Source organism: Aedes aegypti, chromosome 1 (assembly GCF_002204515.2).
Source record: "Aedes aegypti strain LVP_AGWG chromosome 1, AaegL5.0 Primary Assembly, whole genome shotgun sequence".
NCBI classification, from domain to species: Eukaryota; Metazoa; Arthropoda; class Insecta; order Diptera; family Culicidae; genus Aedes; species Aedes aegypti.
In genome coordinates this window covers 66,557,762-66,582,276 of record NC_035107.1, presented here as the reverse complement: position 1 = coordinate 66,582,276, position 24,515 = coordinate 66,557,762, and the positions used below count along the sequence as shown (strand labels likewise).

At 39.0% G+C, this 24,515-nt stretch overlaps 1 protein-coding gene across 2 annotated transcripts in view; it reads right to left on the bottom strand.

Moving 5' to 3' along the window:
• The window catches only part of LOC23687616 (protein gone early), a 406,061-nt gene that overhangs the window by 12,959 nt on the left and 368,587 nt on the right, over positions 1-24,515 (bottom strand). For both annotated transcript variants that reach the window (XM_021838631.1, XM_021838627.1), the window contains 3 exons: positions 3,109-3,320; positions 2,831-3,040; positions 2,045-2,775 (listed from right to left, as the gene is read on the bottom strand). In XM_021838631.1, the coding sequence (XP_021694323.1) occupies positions 2,045-2,775; positions 2,831-3,040; positions 3,109-3,320 (1,153 nt within the window). The remainder of the gene's footprint in view (positions 1-2,044; positions 2,776-2,830; positions 3,041-3,108; positions 3,321-24,515) is intronic.

Genomic DNA, 24,515 nt, shown 5'->3' with positions numbered 1-24,515 from the left:
TAAGAATCTCTTCAGGTGCTCTTCGAACCTCACCAACCCTTAGTCTGGCCACCGAGGCAGGTGAACTCCCATTCGACCTACGTCTTGCAGAATTGTTGGTACGCAAATATTGTAAAATCATCGAAAAAACCAACAAAAACTATCCGTACTTCCATGAAACCGTAGATCGCATATTGAATCAACTAATAGAACATAATACTCCGTGTATTACTAAACTACGACGAGTTGGACGCCGTCCATGGAATTTTCCCCGAATTCGAGTCGACTGGTCTATCAAAAGAGAGTTTAAGAAAGGACAGAATCCTGGAATTGCTAGGATGTTAACATCGAACCGCATGGACGCACAATACGCTAAACATACAAAAATCTTCACAGACGGCTCGAAAACATCTAACGAGGTTGGTGTAGGAGTAATAGGACAAAATATTTATGTTGAAAGAAGTCTGCTTCCTCAATGTAGCATATTCACAGCTGAAGCTGCAGGACTTCTTTTTGCAGCACGAGCTGCCCCCAGAACACCTACCGTTATCTTGTCAGATTCTGCCAGTTGCTTGTCCGCCATCGAAAAAGGGAAATCTACCCATCCTTTCATCCAGGAATTCGAATATGTAGCAGCTGATAAAAATCTGGTGGCATGCTGGATACCTGGCCATTCTGGCATCACAGGAAACGAACAGGCTGATAATGCTGCTGAGAGGGGTCGCTCAAGTAGACTCCTATATCGGTCCATACCTGCTGCCGATGCCATCCAATGGATTAAACATCAACTTCATGCTGAATTTCAAGAAGAGTGGGCTAACAATTCAGTTACATTCTTGCAACGCTGCAAACCAACAATCGAGAAATGGATCGACAGAGAGAACCGATTAGAACAAAAAACTCTAACAAGACTTCGTATAGGGCACACGAAAATGACCAAAAAGCATTTGTTTGACAACACCTTTTCTCCAATTTGCGATGTCTGTAATACTAATCTTACGGTTGAGCACATACTGATCAGTTGTAGGAAATTTGATTTAGTTAGGGATGAGCTTGGTCTAAGTAACAACTTGCAAATAATTCTAAGCAATACAAAAGAAAACGAATCAAAATTGTTAAAATTTATCAAAAAATGTAATTTATCTGATAAGATTTAATCCTTAATAAACAGAGGTGAATGAACCGCGAGGTTTAAAACCTCTATAATTAACTCAAAAAAAAATATATGTTGTCATTAATCAAAACAAAATTTCTTCAATATATCAAAGGGGTTTCAAATAATTTTCAAGAAATTGTAGTTGCCATCGAACTTAATTTTTTTTACACTTTGAAACCAGAAGACGGTAATACTTACAAATATTGCAAAAGCTGTTTTTAAGACTTTATAATTAAATTTCCCTCCACGGTGGGAGAGAATTTTTGATATATACCTAAACCCATCGAATGAATAAGAAAAAACTCAACCAGGTAAACTTTTTGTAAGGGGGTCAAATCTTAAAATAAAATTTTGTCTAAATAGTTCCAACCCTACTAAATCAAAAATTTTCGTAAAACCAAACGAGTTTCAGTTTCTGTAGAATATTTTTTGATGTTATTGAAAATGCATGGCTTTGCTTTGTAGCCGCGGACTTTAACCACTCGGCTAAGGAAGGCCCTAACACCATTGGTTCTGCGAATATCCCAGGAGCCTGACCACTTAGAAAGATGACGTCTTCAGCAAAATTGTTCAGTAGCTCAAATGCTTTCTTTGTTTAATCCTTGAAGTTCGAGATTGGGTAAAATAATGATAGCCCATGAGCTTCTGAACAACTTTGCTGAAGATAACATCTGATTAAAATGTCAAGATCCTGAATCTACCCTACTACCCTGTACAAAGTACAACAGCGCGACAGTCCGAAGGTTAAGAAGATAAAACCACAATAATGTAACGCTGTATCCGCAGACCTCACAAAATAGTACATTAACTAAAAATTCCCGTACACTACGAGGCCATAAAAAAACTACCTATGCTAATGGCTTCCAGCAATGACTTACATTGTATGAATCAGAGGAAAAATCGCCTTACCTATCGCTCTCGGTCATATTGTCCAGCATTCGGTCCATTCGCCTCTTTGCGAACACCCAATGGGCAGGGACATTCTCAACGAACAACAGATTATCCAGTATCCAATCGTGGTAGAACGTATTGACCTGCTTGTCGTTCTTCAGCAGCTCCCACGGAATACCGATCTGCACTCGCATCATCGACAGCTTGTCGGTGATGTACTTGGTGAGATGTTCGTTGATCCAGTTGGAGTTGATCACCGCAGACTTGTACTCGTCCCGAATGTGATAAAAGATCATCTTGACCAGCTCGTCGTCGTACCGGATGCGATCTTCATTGACCAATTTGGACGTGTGGTACGGATCCAACGAGTCCATCGCCGGATGTTGTTCAGCATAGTCCCGATCGGTGCGATCGTGTACAATCAGATCCGGGTTTTCGCGAAGCGCTTCCAACCCGTAGGGCATCCACTGTTCCACGACTTTGGTGCAGAAATGCCAGATCGGTTGCTTGGCTTGGACTCCGTATAGGACCTTTTCGAACTCCTGCATCGACAGCCGGAAGTTACGGGACATGTACGGGACCATATGCCGTATCAGCGACCACATAACGAAGTTGTTCAGGATTTCCTTGTCCGTCGTAGTGATGATCTGGGAGATCATTTTCAAAGCCACCGGGCTCTGCACCAGGACCTGAGTGTTCTCGGTGATCTTCCTTTTGAACATGGCCTGGGCCGTTTCCAGAATTGGAAGCTGAAAGCATCAAATTGTTGAAAGCTGCGACAGACACAGATTGGGTTATACAAACCGAAGGAGCTTCGTTGGCCAACTGCTGCAGAGTTCGCAGTTGCGGTTGAGTAGCGTTATCATTGCCCTCGCGCAGAACGCTCATCACGTCCAAGGCGATTCGCCGTTCGTAGTTGTAGATCATCTTGGCGTACTCTTGGGCCTGGATGGTCGATGCCGCCACCAAGTGAGCCAGGATGTCCTTCAGGTAGGTTTGGTACGCTTGAATGATCTGAAATGGACTTCCGTGCCTTAACGCAACTCCAAAGAACAACACACTGAAATCAAGTAAGACCTTACCGGATGTTTCTCCTCCAGGGTGTAGAACTCATTGCTCGGCAAACCGAGATCGCCTTCGCTCACCGTGATGATGTAGTTGAATGGCGGCGCATTCCGGACGTCGATGCCTAGCTTGAAGAAAGGCGTTGCACCGTACTTGGGTTGCACCTTTTGCAGGTTCTCGCGCACGTTCCAGTAGGGATCGCTGCTTCCGGGCAGCATTCGCCAGCCACCTGCAATGAGAAGATGATTGTTGGGTGTTAGTCAGTTGATTGGATTGAATCGGCATCATATGTTTGAGTGTAATCCTGCAAAAAACTGTATAGATGCTTCAGTAGACAAGAGTTCTATGGATTTGGTTCATTTGGCATAAGGTCGTTTGGCTAGAGGTCATTTGGGATAAAGGACATTTGACAAGGTGGTATCAAGAACATACTCCTTTTCAAAGAAGGGTATAGTTGAATTCATGCTAAATGACCATTATGACATGTGACCTAAAACCAAACGATTTTATTCCAAATGGCTTTATGCCAAATGACCCGCTCCAAGTTTACAATCATAGATTCAACAACCCAAATTTACTCAAAGACAAATGGTTTGATCATTGACGCACGAAAAAACGTTGAATTTGTAGCGCTGTGTAACAGCACGACAGTCTTACTCAGGTATCCCGAAAAAAAAGAAAGACACCCATCGGGTTGTGAGGTAGGTAAGGACGATACTTCTACCAAGAGTGCAACAATTTATGGCACACCAGGTGGGCCACAAAAACCAGTCTCACTTGAATTTGCAGTCGGCTTGGTCAGGTCACTACCGCTGGAGGTCGTATATTCAGGCAACGCAAGATGATGTTTTGTGTGTCTTCTGCATCCGAAGTGAGATCAAGCTCGAGGTCAAATAATACGATGAATTCTGATGATGTGCATGGAATCATTTTTTCCTGAATTCAAGGAGAACCTTCGTTCCAAATGAGTTTCGAATACTGACGTAACTCATATCAAATTTCTCATTTGGATGGAAATTCAAATGATGGATTTATGACATGGATTTATCTGATATTCGGACTAGAACTTTGATTTTTTTTTCTTTGCGGAATCAGACTGTTCAGTCTGGAATTTGACAAATTCCAATCCATTACCACTAGAACACAAATCTAACATATTTGAATGTTTCTGATCAGGGTCATCGCAGGTTGATTTCGCTGCGGTGTGCTCGCCTAAAGCTCTGTGTTTGTTTGCACGGACAAGTTTGCCTATAAACCTTTCCAAGGTTGTGCCGTCCGTGTCCAACGGCTGCCAGGCGTCTCCATCAAAACATTGAGCCCCCTGCTACAGGTATGTTCTGTTTTTGGCGCGTTTGGATTTCTTCAACATATTATTCCGTTTTGATCAACTTCAAAAAATTGAAAAAAAAAAGTTCTTCATTTTGATTTTGAAAATGTGAAATGCTTCAGCTTAGATTACAGTATGGCCCATATAAATGCGAAAATCAGCATATCATGTTTTAAGTCAGATTTTATTCATTAGTTGATTATGTAAATAGCATTAGACTTATCACTTTCCCCTTACAAGACAGTATTTGGAAGCGTCAAGTTCTATTTCTATGTAATTATAGTTTATATTTTTATTTAGGGATATTCTGCCGTAGGGAGGTTCATCCCCAGTCCGGGTAGACAGAGCGAGCCAGAAGGGCTCGTCTGGAAAACAGCTACAAAGTATTTTAGCTTAAATCTAGAGCTTTCACAGAGTTTATCGCAGAGTCATTAAAGCATAGCATGGACTGACTGTACATGTCAATGGTTGCAACTCCGTGATTGATCGGAACTGGTAAGATTTGCACTAGGATCCAAATGAATAAGGGATGGGAGTTTCCGCTTACTCTCAAAGTGCAATTTTAGCAGATCTAATATTGTTGATCAATAACGGCACCGGCCAAGTCCTTAATGTAATGATTGTTGCTTCTAGAGACCGAGAATACCTCTGCATCTCAACAATCACCACGGGAAGGGTGTTTATTAGTGAGGGATAAAAAGATCTGAGAGTCACATTTGGTCGGTGATGCGATCCATGGACAAGGGGAAAAATACTACTTATACTTAGAGCTAGTTTTGTATTTTTGTCTCGAGAAGTTTTTGGTAGAAGATTGAAAAAATACGTCAACATCTGCAGTGTCGAACCATTCGAAAGATTTTTTTATAATGGCGAAAACAGAAAACATATATGTATATATTTTAAATTATATGAAAAAGGAATTATGCCGACACTTGTAGTGACGAAACATACATAGTTTGTTTTTAAAATTACATATGTGTATAACTGTGCATTTTTGTCTCGGGATGAAAAATTTTTGGTAGAAGGTAGAAGTTTTTTTTTTAAATACGTCAACATTCATAATGTCGCACAATTCAAAAGATATTTTTAGTAATGTTAAAAAGTGAAAAATATATGTATCTTGCTGCCGACAATTGTAATGACGAATCACAAAAAGTTTGTTTGAATATTACATAAAAGTAAGTAAGTTCTTAAAAAATGTGTTATCATAAGCATGAAACGAGCTCACCAGTTGGTAATCCGTCCTCGACTGAACACGAATATATTTTCGCACTCACACAGCGTGAACAGAAAAACTTCTCGACGTCCCGGAAACGTACCGTCTTGCTTGGGCTTTTCGAAGCAGCCCAGCAAAACGCGCGAAACGAAAAGCAAACTCCCGGCGACCCGAAAACGATCCGTCTTGCTTAGGCTTCCCAAAACAATACCCGAGAGAAAAAAAAATCATTCCGGCAACGCACAAACTGAACTCGCTCGCTTGGGCTTTCGCACTTTTCACAGAGTTTATCGCAGAGTCATTAAAAAATAATAACCACGAAATAATTATTTGTGCAGCAGACCTCGCTGACCCGGTGGAAAAGTGCCCCTCCTAGGTTGTGGGCATACCGCGAATGATCAGTTCTTAACCTGGAGATTAGTTTTTGATTTTTCATTGATTTTAGGTCCGTCCAAGCATTAACGCATTGTTTCGTTTTTCGTAGGTAGGCTTCCCGTGTGTTAGTCCATTCTGACGGTTGGATCTGACTGCTTCACAGTGGGGCTAGAGATATAGGTTGCGGTCGAAGGGAAACCCAAGGATTTTTTTGCTGTTTTACGAAGAGGGATGGCTTGATTGTTGGTTACGATCGAGGGCCCACTGACGCTATGCCCGGATGGACATATGTAGCATTGAATAGATGCCGACATGGTGAAGCGTACGGTGGCAGCATATTTGGCCACTCGAAAGACAGCTGCTTGTGCTTTTCTGCGTGTAGCTACGGTTGTTAGTCTAGATATTGCTGTTTGCGTTTGACGTGCAAATCTTGCTCGAATGCACGGAACGGAAGTGTATCTTTGAAGTCAAAAAGTGATGAAAATTAACAGTCGTTAGTCACGACACCTAGCGGTAGAAGGCACACATTTTACACAGTAAATTGATATGGAATTATACAACATATTAGTCAACCTAGTATAAACAAGAATGTATCAATCGAAAGGTGCAAAGAGTTATTTGAAGAAGTCGTTGCGTTGCAATTTTACAAATTGTGTATTGCTTTTAAAATCTCTACTTGTTACACGTTACACGGACTACAAAAACAAAACTTAAACTGGCATATAGCTCTCAGTAGGTAGTTTTTGCTGGGCAATGGACCAAAGCACGAACTCACTATTTGACGTTTGAGTGGTGCTGTGCTGTGGCTATGATAACAGGTGAATTTAATAAACTCGTGCATTGGTCCATATCGAAAATGACCAACAAAGTATTTTCTACCCAACGTTAGCGTTTGAAGTCTCCATAGTGGGTTAAAACAAATTAAAATTAGATAAACTTTAAAAACCAAAATGTGTCTTATTTGACGGACATTCATCGCTGAGACGACGTGTCTTCGTTTTTTGAGAACATTGAGGTTGCGAGAGAGGCAAAACAGCCCAACTGGGGGTAAAAACTAAACGCGTTTTACTCAAATTCAAATTTCAAGAACTTATTTTTGGGGTTTCATTATTTCCGTGGTTATGATTATGTAAGAGGTCCAGGTGAGAGGGGGGAAAGTGTGAGATTACTTACGTGCGTCATAATTAATTTCAGATTTTCACACAAAACATCTTACCATTGGAGAAGATGGTGTTTAAAACATAATAATAAAAGTGTGTTCAATGAACCTACTTTAAAGGAAATTCTGTTGAATTGAGTCAGCATTTTACTTCGGATATACTAGTGTGCCCAAATATTCAATGAGTAATGACGTCACGGGGCAACATATATTATTTCTGAATACCGCACTATTTCGTCTCCTTGATGTTACTAAATAACTCGAAATTTGAATTTTTTGACTTCAATATGTCAAAACATTATTCTCAATTAGATCTGCCAAACATCCACAAAAAAAAAGAATTGTGCTTTTATTTATGTTTTCAGCAATAAGCAAATAATCACAAACGGAATAGTATGTGCATAAACAAGCATCACAATATTTCATTAATTAAACATTACGTCATCAGCTCCTACTTGATAAAGGATCGAACGGTACAAAACCATATATCGTGCGGATGCTTGTCCAAGGGACAGGTGACCAACACGGCCTCTTCGCTTGTTGGCAATACGTACAAATCCGTGGTACAAGCGAGCCAAGCGATATATATTAAAATAAATCTCATATGTGAACGAAAATCTCATTCCGGAATAAGACGCTGCTTGAAGACAATAATGACGTCACCATCTCGTTCATAACAAGCTAACCTATTATTTCGTTTCATCTGTGGTTATTGTTGGATCAGATTCGGTTCGATTCCGTTGTGGTCTCTGCACTCGTGTAAATACACGTAACATGTCACGAATACTACTCAACAGTTGTAATGGAAAACATAAACAAAGATCAGCTGTCCCCGGCAAATTCAAAAGGGGATATTTTTCACTATCAACTCTGCGTTTGTGTTCGTGACACCACTCGGAGAGAGCTCAAATGTTGACGTTGTTGAGCTGGTATAAGTATACCAAAAACAGGGAACAGTTCGATTCCAATAAACCGTACCAGTGAAATTAAAATGAAAATTTGGGCTTCGGAGCCGAGGTTGAAGATCGTGTAAATATATTGTTCTTTGCATCTTCCTACTGCATTGGGAATGAAAAGGCAAATAGCCAGCTATAATAGTATATTTACCAAGCTATGTTTTAACAGAAATACCCAAAGTTTCAAAACCTTGGGTTCCAAATGACGAAAAAGTAGATGCTATGATTGCAAATTCACATGCTCCATCTAGTCTATCATAACGATAAACAAAAATGTTTGGATCTCTTTTGAGTTTGTAATCAGGTTTCAAAAAGGTTTCAGTAATAAATGCTCAATGTGTGTTATTAGCCGTTGGATAATTAAACAGCTCGTCCTATTTACCATTTTATAACGAGCATTTTAATTCAAAATATTTAAAAATATATATGGATCCATTAGAAAAACGTAATCCAATAACAATGTTATTAGTTAATTTGAACCAACTTGGACTGCTTCAGCCATTGTGGGGGTTTTGAACATTGCATCAATCATTTGTTCATTCTATTGTTCAGTAAAAAAATCAAATTCAGAGGGAGACATTTTACTAAAGTATTTGCATTTTCCAATATTTTTTTCCATATGGTTTGAAACAATTAGGACGGTTATCGGTAGGAATACAATTTGAAGGAAAGGGGCTGATACTGCCTGCTACAATTTCGGAATAGGAGTTTCTTGGGGTAAATCCATTCGAAATTAGAAGATTCGAACGGCTACCCAGAAGAAAATTAGTTTGTTAATGAGCATGATTATAATTTACTTGATTTGTATGATTCTCAAGTAAGTGATCGTAAACTGAAAAATAAGTATTGCTGGAGATTCTTCCTGGGGAATCCCGGCTGCAAAAAATGTTGCCGTTCATCTGCCTGGAAAGAGCCTCAACGATTCGTTTGCACGACCTGCAATCTCAAAAGTTAGACTTAGCCTCGCAATTGGCGAACAAACTTTTTGGTATCTTCATTCACAGGAAAGACGTCTTTAGCGTGAGAATAACCTCCACAAATAATGCATTAAGCATCCATGCGGCAATGTTTTGTACCATGAACCCCGCTGTTGGCATTGACGGCAATTAGTGGGGTTCTGAAAATTCCTCCAGGTTTTTGGAATTGCTCCCATGTCACACGGACATCGAACATAAGTCTTGCTTTTTCTAAAGCTTTAATGTTATTTGGGAAGGCTCAAATGTTACGGCTCATACAAAAATTAACCATTAACCATTTCACCCTTGGAAGAAAGCACGCATTTCTTCCCTGATTTTTGCCACGTTTTGTGCATGTTTAATATCCCGCTGTTCTTAAGAGGTTTTTTTCCCAAGACAGTGTCCAAGAAGGATTGATACCGCTAGCTTTCACTAATGAGTCCAACGATACATCGAAGGCACGGGTCCTAACAAGGATTCGTAAAGGTATCACTTGTAGAAAAATAGTACTGAAAAGTATACATCTAAGGTTTAAGAATAAATTTACCGTAAAAATGATTCAACATCCAGGTTGACAATTATTTTTGGAATACCCGAACACTATCGGACAAATTTGATACAAAGTTCTATTTCAATTTCACATCTTTTCAAGTTTGAAACAAACGTGTCGTACAATTTTAAATTTGTTTCAAACATGGGCTTTGAAAATTGAACTGCAACTGAGCATTGCCAATGCGTTGTTTTAGTCGAACTGGAAAAATATAGTCTAATGTAATAAACCGTAATACACGGAATCGACTGTGACTATAATGGCGCAACATTTATACCAGATGATTTGACGTTTTATCATACGATTGAAATGAAATAGGTGAAAGCCAAAATAAAATTATTTGAATTTTCGAACACGAATGTCATCACATTTCATAAGGTTCATTTGCTCGAAGTTACCCTTCCGTTCTGTGTCGAATGCGTTCCAAATGCGGTAACACAAACTAATCAAAGGACACTTAGCAACCATGATCCATATCACCGCCAACCTAGCAAAGAAAAATGATTTTTGACTTCGCCTTCCTTGTTGAAAATCTTACCGCATTTGGTGTTCCCGCATTTGATATTTGCATTTCAAACGCACACAGCAATACTACGTTGACATCGCAGTAACCAACTATGTTTATTGCAGCAACCAGCTGTCCTAGTAGTCCAGAAACAACGGAACTAACATCCAAGTTTGCTATAAATACTGCTCCAATTTGTACTAAACGTCATTATTATTCAAACCACAAAAGCGAATATATCCAAAGTTAAAACAAACTCAAAACGACTTATTCAATTCATTTCCGCTATCGAACAGTTTGCATAGACGAAAATCTGCACTGCGATTGGCAGATCATCGAATACCCCGTTCATCATAACTAGAAACAGGGTTACCGATATGACGGATCCCTGTGGTACGCCGGTTTCTTCATTAAAGGTGGTGGACTTGGCATCCCCTATAACCACCCTAAAGGACCGGTTGTTGAGAAAGTTCTTAATATTTAAAGTGCAGTATGTGGCCGGTTAAGCCCCAGCTGACTACTTTTCTAGGACAAATGGTGTCCAAGTCCGGTTAAATACTTTGGTGAGGTCCAGAGAGATCATCTCAGTGTGATGGTTCCTATCATTTGCCTCTTTCAGTACTTTGCCGAGAGCTGCTACCAGGCCATAACCAGTTCGGAAACCGTGCTGCCGGTGGTCGAGTAGACCGTGTTGCTGTAGATGTTGTGTTGGCCGGTGGTTCACCATTCGCTCTACTACTTTCGAGAGGCAGCAAGTGAGAGCAATCGGACGGTATATTGCAGATTCTCGTATCAGATTTCCGGGTTTAGGAATAAAAAAAACGAAACTCTCTCGCCACTTTAGCAAGTGTTACCGTTTTGGGTACTTTACCCTATGATCCAACTCTGAGCACATGAGAGAAAACCAGTCTGCTATTAGTCATATATAGAGGAACTCAATTTGTATTGTACACAATATTGCGTAAAAGTCGTTGTATCGGTTTAAAGCTCAAAATAAAATAAGTCAGGTCCACTCCCAAATTCAACTGTGAATTTAAAAAGGATATGGAAATGTAACATGCATAACACAGATAACACAGAATACACATACACATACAAGTGGGAGGATCGAAATGGGCAATGGAATAACGATTGGAAGAATTGAAGGGAGGAGCAATTGAGGGGGAATGGAGTCTGGGAAATGGGAAGGGGAGGTAAGGATTTGGGTATGCCACGAGGAAAATTGGATCAAGTCAGTCTTTTCCACTTGAGACTTGAAGCGATCAAGAAGTCAGGATCAAAGATTATAAAAAGTGTCCCAGTGACTAGTGCTAAACTATAAAGTTATAATATAGTAGTACTATATATAGTGATTAGTGGAAGAGTTGTGAAACCACGCCCGGGAACCCGTGAGAGTCAGGTAATCTAACCTGCGAAAAATTAAGTGGCATCTGTGTACCCTAAAACCTCCCCAAATTCCCTTTAGGACCCATTTGGTATCGGCTAGGGCCGTTTATGGTCGCCATACCCTCCTGCCAAGGATACACCCGCTTGAGAAGCCCGTGGTTTAAGCCGTTTGTAGCCAGCATACCCCAAAACCCCAGTGCCATCACCCACGTGGAAAACGGCGATTGGGTTGTCCACCCGTGAGCCACAGCCCCGAGCCAAATCATCCATCCTGCGACAACGAGTGACCCCATAGCAGTGTGCGCCCCGCGGAATCCACCAGGAAGATCCTCCCTTGCCGGCCGGCCCCCTTTACACATCCACACCCACACACTCACACAAGAAAGTGAAATAAAGAGAAGTGTAATTAAAACTGAAATCAAAAGTGTTTGGACTTCTGATCAGCGCTGAGAGCCGACCCTGTAAAAAAAGAGTTTGGGAACCCCTGGTGGCTAGGCCTAGAAGGTCTCGTCCCCAGCGAGCGTCTCGGGTTTAACCTTGTGAGAATTTAACACAAGTTGGTGTCACTCAGCCAAAGATGATGGTCTCTCCAGTTTCTTTAGCACTGGGTAGCCGATGTCGTCAGGGCCAGCGGATTTGCCATTATTTCGGCTCAAGCCTTGATGTAGTTCTCCTGCTGAGAATGGTAGGCGCATGGGGAGCTGCAAGTTGTTCGCAGCCACGTTAAAGCTTACTGTGTCGCCGGCTGTTGCGCCGGAACGCTGTACGAATTCCGGGTCGTTGTTACCAAAGGCAAACAGGCTGGCAAAGTATATGCTTAGGCCGTTTGCAATAAAGGTCGGGTCCGCTGGGTTGTTTCCGTCAATAAGGAGTGTATGCGGGGTGGCGAATCGTTTGCCGCTAAGGGCGTTGACCTTGGCCCACAGGTCAGTTGATGATTGTGAAGCATTGATGCTGTCAAGAAATTCTTTTCAATAAGCCCGTTTAGCCTCACGAATGGCTTGTCGACATTCGTTGCGCTGAGATCGGCATCTGTCCAAAGACGCTGTCCGGTTTGGATGATCGAGGTTCAATCTCTTAACGGCTCGGAGAGCTTTTCTACGTGTTTTGTTAGCAATTTTAATCTCCGGGGATCACCAATAAAGAGCCTTACGACCAGATGTGTCGCTGGTTTTGGGAATTGATACGCTTGCCGCTTGGGTTAGGGTAGCCGAAAACTCAGATATGCTACTTGTTTGAGGATTACTAATTGCTGCGCAGATGTTGTTGTTATGGGCGGCCCAATCCGCCTGGTCATTTAACCAGCGGGATCGTCTAGTGGTGACAGGAGCCTCGGCGGCTACTGAGATCGGCAAAGAATAATGATCGCTTCCGCACGAATCCGAATTAACATTCCAGTAAAAACGCCGGACCTCTGACCGGGTAATAGCTGAAACGTCAATTGTTGAGTAGTAGCCCTTTAAAATGTTGGAGAGCCGTCATTAAGAATAGTGAGATCACTGTCCTCGAAGAGATCAAGCAACATAATGCCTCTTCGTTGAAGGGAACCGCCCAATAAATAAATAAATAAATAAGGTCCCCGACTATCATTTTTGGTTCTGGAAGCTGACGGATGAAGTTCTCTACAATTCCACGTAGGTCAGGAATGTTTCCGCATGGTAGGTACCGGCAAGCTACGGATATTGTAATACACCTAAGAAGCTGGCGCCCTGGCTATCAAGGAAAGTGGACAGATCGTAATGGTTTGGTAGGTGCCGGGGTCGGCCGGCGATTTTGGTCGGGACAAGGCTTCCAGTTTGACGACGCCCAGACGACCTGAAGCCATGTGTTCTTCATTGCGCTGCTGGCTGGGGAGTTCGTAGCGGGAAGTTGTTTTGTTCAGTTGAAGCTCTCCTGTTTCGTTTTAAACCGACAAACCTTTCATTTTACCACAGCAAGCGTAGTCTCTCCTTTCTTTCGCGCTGCTTGTGCATCGCGCGTCATGAATCCGAGACTCACCGCAGCGAGCTGGCCTTTCAATTGACTGTTTAACGAGAAACTTGCGACGGTCGACGCGCCACCATAATTCATATAACGGAGGGTATAAGAACTAACTTGGAGGTGATGATTTTGAAATTGGGAGGTTAACATCACCTCCAAATACTAGCGATTTTGCGATGGGATGTTGACGTTTGATCATGAATGAAAAGCCGATTAATTCAAATGAACGACGTGATGGCCCGTGTAGTTTCTCTGTCTTATTTCGTTACCTAACAAAATGCATACAATACTATTGCAAAAAATAGTTAAAAATCAATTTTAAACATTTTGACGGATTTCAATGGAATAGAATGAAACGAAATTCTTACCCTTTCATTTCACATTTTTTTTCGTTGCTTTCAATCGGGCCACGAAACGAATGAGCGTGCAACGAAAAACAAAGCGACTCAGTAGTTCGTCATCATCGAGACGACACAGCCAAGCCTTCGTGTTTCAGATAATGCTTTCGAAAATGCACAGCCCTGATTCTGATTTCTGGGGAGAGCCTTGGCCGATTCATGAATCGGAAGTAATTGGATTTTAATTACATCCCTTTTACAACAATATTCCGCTCAAAACGTAATCGGATTCGATCGACGAAAAATCCAAGAAATTCATTTCGAGTAACAACACAAAACTTGTATCAAGTGTAACTCACTTCTTTCAGAGTGGTGAAATGACCGAGAGGTATCGTACGCAGCTCATACTCGCTAGACCAGGGTTCGAATCCTGGTCAGACTTTTCCATCTTTTATGTCAACTTGTCAAATCAGTTCTATCGATTGCTAGACTTCGATTTTCAGCAGTATCTGGCTGATATTCTACGTTTTAAAGATGTAATTGTACATCGTATTTGCGACAGGACTGATGTGCAGCAAAATGCCGTGAAAAAAAAAACTAATGTCTACCGTTTTCCCCGATTATTCCGGAGTCCTTCTTAAACTTTTTCTTCGCACAATCGCGTCAAGTGCAACAGTGAAAAGCTTATCCAAATCCGTGCATACGTTCTCAAGTTATTTTGTGACATACAAACATCATTCTAGTTTTATCCATCTATATATAAATAAAAATGAAATAGTGTTTGTATGTCACGAAATGGCTTGTGAATGGGTTATCGGATTTTGAAAATTCTTCCATAGTTATGTTCCTGAAGTGTTCCGACGTGTTAATGAATATAAGAAGCACAAAATATTGAATAGTAAAGTCGAAAATAACGGGAGTGAACGGAACTGTCATTTTGTACGGGACATTTCATGGCGTTTTTCATCAGCCTACTTGATGACAAGACAAAGTTTGCCGGGTCCAATAGTTTATAATAAATAACGAAACGAATTAAGTTCATGGAATTGCTTCACCAAATTGATACCTTAAAGCATTAAGTTTAAGCCTGGGCTCCCAAAAATTCTGTTAGACTTAGTACTGAACAAATAATATAATTTAAATGTATATTAGCCAGTTATGATTAAATTTCGCGGAATAATCACTCAGTGAGAGGTTCAATACCACTAGTTGATCTCAATAAGACTATATAATATCTATGTTTTAAAGTACAATTCAAGGATAGCTGTATTTATACACTATAAAACTTTGTAGATTTGAAATGGTTTTAAGGAATAGTCTCAACAACCTTTTGTAGTGTGGGCCTCTTCGGGTTTAATTGAGTTTTATCAAAGGTTTAGTTTTTAAGACTTATAAGTTCTAACATGAGTTTTATCGAAAATGTGGTAACAACATCTTGCAGTAAGTGAAAAACCTAAAAATGTTACATGGAACGAGTATCTCCACAAGGAAAACAAGTTCACCTATTGTTAAAACATCTTCGATTTGACTAACCACAGCATTACCGGAATTACCTTTTGCGTTATACGATGCTTATCGGTGGAAAGTTTCACGTATAAGATGGTGCGAAAAGGCCTTATACGCACAAAAGTGGAGGCGATATACGTGCATTTTTATATGATAAAAAATAGCATGCAATGCGAGTGTATCGATTTTATTGCGAATCAATTAGTACTCTTATGCGACTTAATTTATGATAACAAAGTTCATTTGACAGCTGCTACGGATTGATCCGACTAACTTTGTAGGAGTATACGGAAATAAAATGTACATATGAACTCAGAAAATAACGTTTTATGCGAGGAAACCCTACAATCAAACGATTGCATCCACCATGTAGTGCGGGTGTGGTGCAATTTGTATAAATAAACGATTTCGTTTGTAAACTGTTATGCGACTTCTGGTTGTCTGGGGAACGATGTACATACCATAGTATGGATTGATCCTGAACTCTTGCATGATGACTTCAATTACTGTACCAGATATGGCCATAGTGGTTCCCTATTTTGCCACATACTTTGATTGTTTTCACATTTCGACAGGCTGTATTTGTTTAAGCAGTAAGATATAGGATATATCATGATGTGAAGACATTCAAAAAGTTATTGAAATTTTACCTATGGCCAAATAGGGAAATGATATGGTCATAACTGTTACACTTTCCCTTGTTAATGGATTGTCCGTCAAAATGTGTCAAGTACTCTTTAAGTAATACGATATTACGGTCCTAATGATTCAAAAATTTGTATATTGGAGTCAGTTTTCAATAGTACAATGTAGCAGAACATTAAGTAAGGCTAAGTGTAGGTGAATTGCATCTCGTTTTATAATCAACCTGTTGGAAATAATGTTTGCACAAAAAAATCTGTAACCTGTATATACAGATTCTTGGTAGCAAAATATTCAAAAAAATCTGTAAAATACAGATAAATCTGTATATGTGGCAACCCTGTTCATGGAAGCAAATACATTTTTGTAGTGTAGTGAAAATTTCCTAATTTTGGGGAAAAAGAGCAAACATTCAAAAATCGAGTATCGCTGAAACAACCCTCTCTACCACAAAATTAGCAGCTACTACTTGCAAACGTTTTTGAACACATGATTGAAAAATCCCAGAGATTGAAAGCAACACTTGAAGATAATGCTTTATCGAACCGTTCTGTCATGGAAGTTAGCCGTAATAGTAGTTTACGGAACAAGTTGCAGAATGATGATTTTTACAGCACGAGTTGTAAATTTATCCCAGTAGGATAATTACGACGAGTGTTGTAAAAATCGAGTTCTGCAACGAGTTACGTACAACATTTTTTGCAATGTCGTAGAAGACCACTTGAGGGTATCAGAAATTTTATCGGAATGCAATCACCATTATTTTACAATTTCAGAGAAATTGTTGTGTTACAATTCGTTACGCAACTCAAAACAGTTGCGTAATGAGAAAGCGTTGCGTAATGAATCATTACAGCACTGGTTTCAGTTAGGTAATGACTATTCCCGCACTGCCTACTTCAGTGCAGGAAAGTAGGCCGTTTCATGACAGATTGGCGTGATGAAAAACAGCCTATTACGATGAGAAATTGCAAAAATAGCTTCACTTCTTTTATTTCGCTGATCAAAAGATATAAACAAACCGCCTCCAGAGTATCGCCAAATTGGGTTCTCATAAACTCTTTGTATTGCTGTGTGCGTTTGAAACGCAAACATCAAATGCGGGAACACCAATCAGTGGCCTGACTACTTAGGAAAATGGCGTCTTCAACAAAGTTGTTCAGTAGCACAAGGGCTATCATTATTTTAGTCAAGAGATTCGACATTTTCTCACCAGCTGGCGCTAGTGAGCACTGAATTTTTGTTTTGCGGATAACCCAGTTGCCTGGCCACTTAGAAAGATGGCGTCTTCGACAATGATGTTCAGCAGTACAAGGTCTAACATTATTTGAGCTAAGAGATTTGATGTCACCAGATGGCGCTAGTGAGCATTGATTTTTTGTTTTACGAATAGCCCAATAGACTGACCACATAGAAAGATGGCGTCTTCAACAAAATTGTTCAGTAGCACAAGGGCTATCATTATTTGAGCCAAGAGGTTCAATATTTTCTAACCAGGTGGCACTAGTGGGCATTGAATTTTTGTTTTGCGGATAGCCCATTAGCCTGACCTCTTGTAAAGATAGCGTCTTCGACAAAGTTGTTTAGTAGCACAAAGGCTAACATTATTTGAGCCAATAGATTCAATATTTTCTCACCAGGTGGCACTAGTGGGCATTGAATTTTTATTTTGTGAATAGCTCAGTGGCCTGATCACTTAGAAAGATGGCGTCTTCAACAAAGTTGTTCAGTAGCACAAGGGCTATCATTATTGAGTCAAGAAATTTGACATTTTCTCACCAGGTGGCGCTAGTGGGCATTATTTTTTTGTTTTGCGAATAGCTCAGTGGCCTGACCACATAGAAAAATGGCGTCTTCAACAAAGTCGTTCAGTCGCACAAGGGCTATCATTATTTGAGTCAAGAGATTCGACATTTTCTCACCAGGTTGCGCTAGTGAGCACGAATTTTTGGTTTGCAGATGGCTCAATGGTCTGACCACTTAGAAAGCTGGCGTCTTCGGCACAGTTGTTCAGTAGTATAAGTGCTAACATTATTTGAGCCAAGAAATTCAATATTTTCTCACCATGTGGCACTAGTGGGCATTAAATTTTTGTTTTGCGGATAGCTCAGTGGCCTGACCACTTAGAAAGATGGCGTCGTCGTCAAAGTTATTCGGTAGCACAAGGGCTTAAATTATTTGAGCCAAAAGATTCGAGATTTTGGTGCTAGTTAGCGTGAAATTTTTGTTTTGCAGATAACTCAGTAGCTCGACCGCCTCGAAAAATGGCGCCTTTGGCAAAGTTGTTAAATGGCTCAAGGGCTTTTATTATTTGAGCCATGAGATTCGAGATTCTGCCACTGTACTTAACTCATTACGCGTGGTAAAGATGAATAAATTATGGGTGAAATCATGAGAAAAATTACGTCCTCGTCTGGAATTCGAACCCAGGACTCTTGTATGCTAGACGAGTGCTTTACCAACTAAGCTACCTAGCCACTTGGTGACTCAATAACTCAGATAATTGGAAGTTTCGAATTCAAGTCCCCGGATTACCGAACATCTCAATATACAGTCGACTCTCCATAGCCCGATTTTCAAGGGATAATCGACTTATAGAATTATGGAGTTATAGAATATACCGAGACCAAAAATTCCAAAATTGAAGGAACAAATTTATGTTCTCCCAATACATATATGATCACCTCTGTAAGAAAGTAATATTATTTTGTTGATAGTATTTAAAAAAATATATGAAAACTTTTGCGTAATGCTCGACGAATAACGTTAGTTCTACCAACAATTTTTTTTTTTTGTTTTTAATGTTTTTTTTTTTTTTTTTTAAACAACATGCAAGTATTTAGTCCCTCCAAATAAGAATTGGTCCAAGTTTCCCCGAATACGAAGAATTTTAAAATAAATATCGAGTTAAGGTACCGTGGGTTAAGTGGATACAGAAAAATCAAGAGTCAACTTCATTGTTATGTACAGCTAACGTGAATAATGTAATTAAAACTTTTTCCCAGTGTGCATCGTACCTTCGTGCTGTGCGTACACGAATTCTCTCTGCTCTTGGAAGTTTTCTTAAAAACTACCTAAAGCAATAAAACAGTACTTTTCAGTGCTACACAAACAGTACTTTTCAGTGCTAAAATTAAAAACGGTACTTTTCAGTGCTACTTAAACAGTACTTTTCAGTACTATTTTTTCTACTATTGATCCCTTTACGATCCTTGTTTGGACCCGTGCCTTCGATTTTTCGTTGGACCCGTTGGCGAAAGCTAGCGGTGGTAATCCTTCTTGGACACCGTCTAGGGAAAAAAACCTCTCGAAGGTCACGTCTTTCTCGTTTATTAACTAAACATGGTATCAACAACTAACAAAAGGAAGGGTGAATCTCTGAATTCACTACTTCCTTCCAAAAAAGTGGGTTTTAAAACTGTCACTACACTTGGCAAGAATGGAAGAAAGGACGCTTCCCCGGAATGCGAAGTTTCTTCCAAGGGTGAAATGAATAATTGTATTGAAATGAGCAATCAGTTCGATGCTCTAGACAAATTTTCCGAACACCAAATCGAAGCAGCCTCTAGCCCAGGCTCTGTGATTCAAGTGAGGAAGCAAAGAGTGCCGCCTATCGTGGTCAGTTGTTCCGAATTTGGGGGATTTAGGCAGGAGATCTTGAACTCCATTAGGGGAATCAAGGTTTCCTTCCAAATCGCAAAGAGAGGAGACTGTCGCGTTTTGCCGGAAACTCTTAAAGATCGCGAACTTCTTCTCAGATATCTTGAAGAGAAGAAGCACAAATTTTTTACTTATGACGACAAAACTGAACGTTTGTTCAAAGTCGTCTTGAAAGGTCTCTCAAGTGACTATAAGTCACCTGAAGAGATCAAAAATGGAATAAATGATTTACTTGGATTTTCCCCAGTCCAAGTAATCATTATGAAAAAGAGAACCCAATCTGGCATTGTTCGGAAAGGGCTTTCTCAAGAATATTATTTAGTTCACTTTAACAAAAAAGAACTAAATAATATTAAAGCTTTAGAAAAAGCTAAACTTATGTTCGATGTCCGTGTGACGTGGGAACATTTCCAGAAACCTGGAGGAAATTACCAGAACCCCACTCAGTGCCGTCGGTGCCAAAAGTGGGGTCATGGTACAAAAAATTGTCGCATGGATGCTAAATGCATGATTTGCGGAGGTTCTTCTCACGCTAAGGACGACTGTCCTGTGAAAGAAGATACCAGAAAATTTCAATGCGCCAATTGCAAAGGCCCTCACAAAGCTAACTTTTGGGAATGCATTTCACGCAAAAGAGTCGTTGAGGCTCGTGCCAGGCAGATGAAGGATAATATCCGTTACGATAACGGTCGTTTCCGGAATTTGCCTGGTAGAGTATCGAACAATGCTCATTTTTCAGTTAACGATCGCTTGATTAGGAATCATACCCACCAGGAAGATCATAATCATGCTCATTCACAAACAAATTTTAATCCGTCGGGTAGCCGTTCGAATCTTTCAATTTCGAATGTATCTACCCACGGTAAATCCTTTGCCGATATCGTAGCAGGTAATTTGAACTCTTCCCCTGTTCGTTCCATGAGTACCCATTCTACTTGTTTCAAATCAAATGGAAAAAACCCTACCGCCACAGGTAACTCCTACCCCGCTTCTTCGTCTACCGAAAATTCCAATGGGAAATCATCAGATGATATGTCTGCCTCTGATTTTAATTTTCTAACTGAACAATTGAATCTAATGATTGATGCAATGTTCAAAGCCACCACTATGACTGAAGCAGTCCAAGTAGGTGTAAAATTTACAAATAAAATTGTTATTGGATTACGTTTTTCTAATGGATCCAAATAATAATTTAAATATTTTAAATTGGAATGCTCGTTCTCTGAATGGTAAAGAGGATGAGCTGTTTAATTTTCTTACGGTTAATAACGTGCATATAGCAGTTATTACCGAAACGTATTTAAAACCTGGATCTAAACTCAAAAGAGATCCTAACTTTTTTGTTTATCGTAATGATCGACTTGATGGGGCATGTGGGGGAGTTGCAATCATCATTCATAGGCGTATAAAACATCAACTGTTTTCATCATTTGAAACTAAAGTTTTTGAAACTTTAGGTGTTTCTGTTGAAACACAGTTTGGTAAATATACTTTCATAGCTGCCTATTTGCCTTTTCAATGCTCTGGACAGCAAGTTAATTGGCTTCAAACTGACTTGCGAAAATTAACTCGCAATAAGTCAAAATTTTTTGTCATTGGTGACTTTAATGCCAAACATCGGTCATGGAATAATTCTCAAAGTAATTCCAACGGCAGAATTTTATTTGATGAGTGCTCTTCAGGATATTTCTCAATTCAATACCCTGATAGCCCTACATGTTTTTCCTCTTCTAGAAATCCATCTACGATTGACTTGGTCTTAACCGACTCTAGTCATCTTTGTAGCCAATTAGTTACTCATGCTGATTTTGATTCTGATCATGTCCCTGTTACATTTCAAATATCGCATGAAGCGATTCTCAATCCTATCAGCTCCACTTTCAATTATTTACGAGCCGACTGGAATATATATGAAACGTATGTTGACTCTAATCTTGATGTTAACATTTCTTTAGAAACTAAAATTGATATTGACAATGCTCTTGAAACTTTAACAAATTCCATTGTTGAAGCCAGAAACATTGCAATTCCAAAATGTGAAGTAAAATTTGAATCCGTGATTATAGACGATGATCTTAAACTCTTGATCCGTCTTTAAAACGTGAGGAGAAGGCAATTTCAACGCACTCGTGATCCTGCTATGAAAATTATATGGCAGGATTTGCAGAAAGAAATCAAGAAACGTTTTGCAGATTTAAGAAACAAAAATTTTGAAAATAAAATTTCTCAATTGGACCCCGGCTCTAAGCCCTTTTGGAAATTATCTAAAATCTTGAAAAAACCTCAGAAGCCTATACCGGCATTGAAAGAGGAAAACAAATTATTACTAACTAATTGCGAAAAAGCTCAAAAACTTGCTATGCAGTTTGAAAGTGCGCACAATTTTAATTTAGGACTTACTAGTCCAATTGAAAATGAAGTTACTCAGGAGTTCGAAAATATTCTCAATCAAGAGAACGTTTTCGAAAATTCCTGGGAGACTGATTTGGAAGAAGTGAGAACTATTATTAAAAAATTCAAAAATATGAAAGCTCCTGGCGATGATGGAATTTTCTACATCCTCATCAAGAAACTTCCAGAAAGTAGCTTATCATTTTTAGTTGATATATTTAACAAATGTTTTCAATTAGCATATTTTCCTGACAAATGGAAAAATGCTAAGGTTGTTCCAATTTTAAAACCAGACAAAAATCCTGCAGAAACTTCTAGCTATCGTCCAATCAGTTTGCTTTCCTCCATCAGTAAACTTTTTGAAAAGGTTATTTTGAACAGAATGATGGCCCACATCAACGAGAATTCAATTTTTGCCAATGAACAATTCGGATTCCGCCATGGACATTCGACTACTCATCAACTTTTACGTGTAACAAATTTGATCCGTTCCAACAAATCTGAAGGCTACTCTACTGGTCTTGCTCTTCTAGACATAGAAAAAGCATTCGACAGTGTTTGGCATGAAGGTTTGATTGTAAAATTGAAAAATTTTAATTTTCCAACATACATTGTTAGAATAATTCAAAGTTATCTGTCAAATCGTACACTTCAGGTTAATTATCAGAACTCCAGATCTGAAAGACTTCCTGTAAGAGCTGGTGTTCCCCAAGGCAGCATTTTGGGACCAATATTATACAATATTTTCACATCTGACTTACCTGAGTTACCTCAGGGATGTCAAAAATCTTTGTTTGCGGATGACACAGGCCTCTCCGCCAAAGGACGAAGCCTGCGTGTCATCTGTAGTCGATTGCAAAAAAGTTTGGATATTTTTTCTTCATACTTGCAAAAATGGAAGATTTCTCCTAATGCTTCCAAAACTCAACTAATAATATTCCCACATAAACCAAAAGCTCTTTATTTGAAACCTTCAAGTAGACATGTTGTCACGATGAGAGGGGTTCCAATAAATTGGTCAGATGAAGTTAAGTATCTAGGACTCATGCTAGATAAGAATTTAACTTTCAAAAATCACATTGAGGGCATTCAAGCCAAATGTAACAAATATGTAAAATGTCTCTATCCCCTTATTAATAGAAAATCAAAACTTTGTCTTAAGAACAAGCTTTTGATATTCAAACAAATTTTCAGGCCAGCCATGTTGTATGCTGTACCAATATGGACTAGCTGTTGTAATACCAGGAAGAAAGCTCTGCAGAGAATTCAAAATAAAATTTTGAAAATGATTCTGAGGCTTCCTCCCTGGTATAGTACCAATGAGTTACATAGGATATCCAATGTTGAAACATTGGAACAAATGTCAAATAAAATAATCAATAATTTCAGGCAAAAATCGTTACAATCTACTATTGCCACGATTAATGCGTTATATGTTTAGGTTAAGTATATTAAAAACTTTTTTTTCTCTTATAAGCAGGTGAAATCAACTCACCTGTAAAAAATCTGAACTGCTACGGCAAATGAAATGTAATATGTTGTTAACAAAATGTTAATAAAATCTTAGATTTGTTTTACCAAATTAGGATGATAGTGTTGTCTAATAACACAGAACACCTAGATATAAGAAATAATGAATGTAATGTTTGGAATGATACTAATAAAGAAATAAAAAAAAAAAAAAAAACTTTTTCCTGTGGATAACCAATAAAGGACTAATATACTTCAAATCGTAATTTATTTTGATTTTTCTGATTGTTATGTATTGAGTATTAGGGACTTAAAATTTTGCACCAAATTATCCACTTGCGCCACCATGGTGGAGTAAGTGGATCACCAATAAAAAAATCTGTTCTCAAAACAAATGAGGTCTAATTATATATTGTAAGAATGATATTACTCTCGTTCTTGTTATAAGTAACTAGTAACTGTAACATTTTGATAATTCAAAATTAAAAAAAAAAAAATTTGTTTTATCAAAATTGTATGAAAATATTTTATACATTAGTTCACACTAATTCGTTCAAAAAAAAAATCACGAAAAGTTTCGTGTTAATTTTGAAATTATTATTCTTCTATATTTTTTACACCAGAAAGGTTAAAAAAACTTTTATGTGGATTAATTCATATTTTTCATGGTCAATTTGACAAATTTAAGCTGGGAATGGAAAAAAATAAAGGAAAACTACATTTGCGGATAATAAAACTTATTAAAATTCTCGTAAGCAGTCTGCCAATAAATGATAATAATACCTGATCCACTTACCCCACCCCATTAAAAAGAAGGGGTAAGTGTACCATGTCCAATATATCTGTATTTATTTTTAAAGATCACACCATGTGTCGAAAAAACTAGTAGTATTCGATTTTAGACAGAGATACAATGGATTTTTGATTGATGGAAAACAATTTTCAAATTAATTGATTTTTGCGGCTAACAAGTTTGCTTGTGTTAGTGTACCGGTAATAACAGTTTT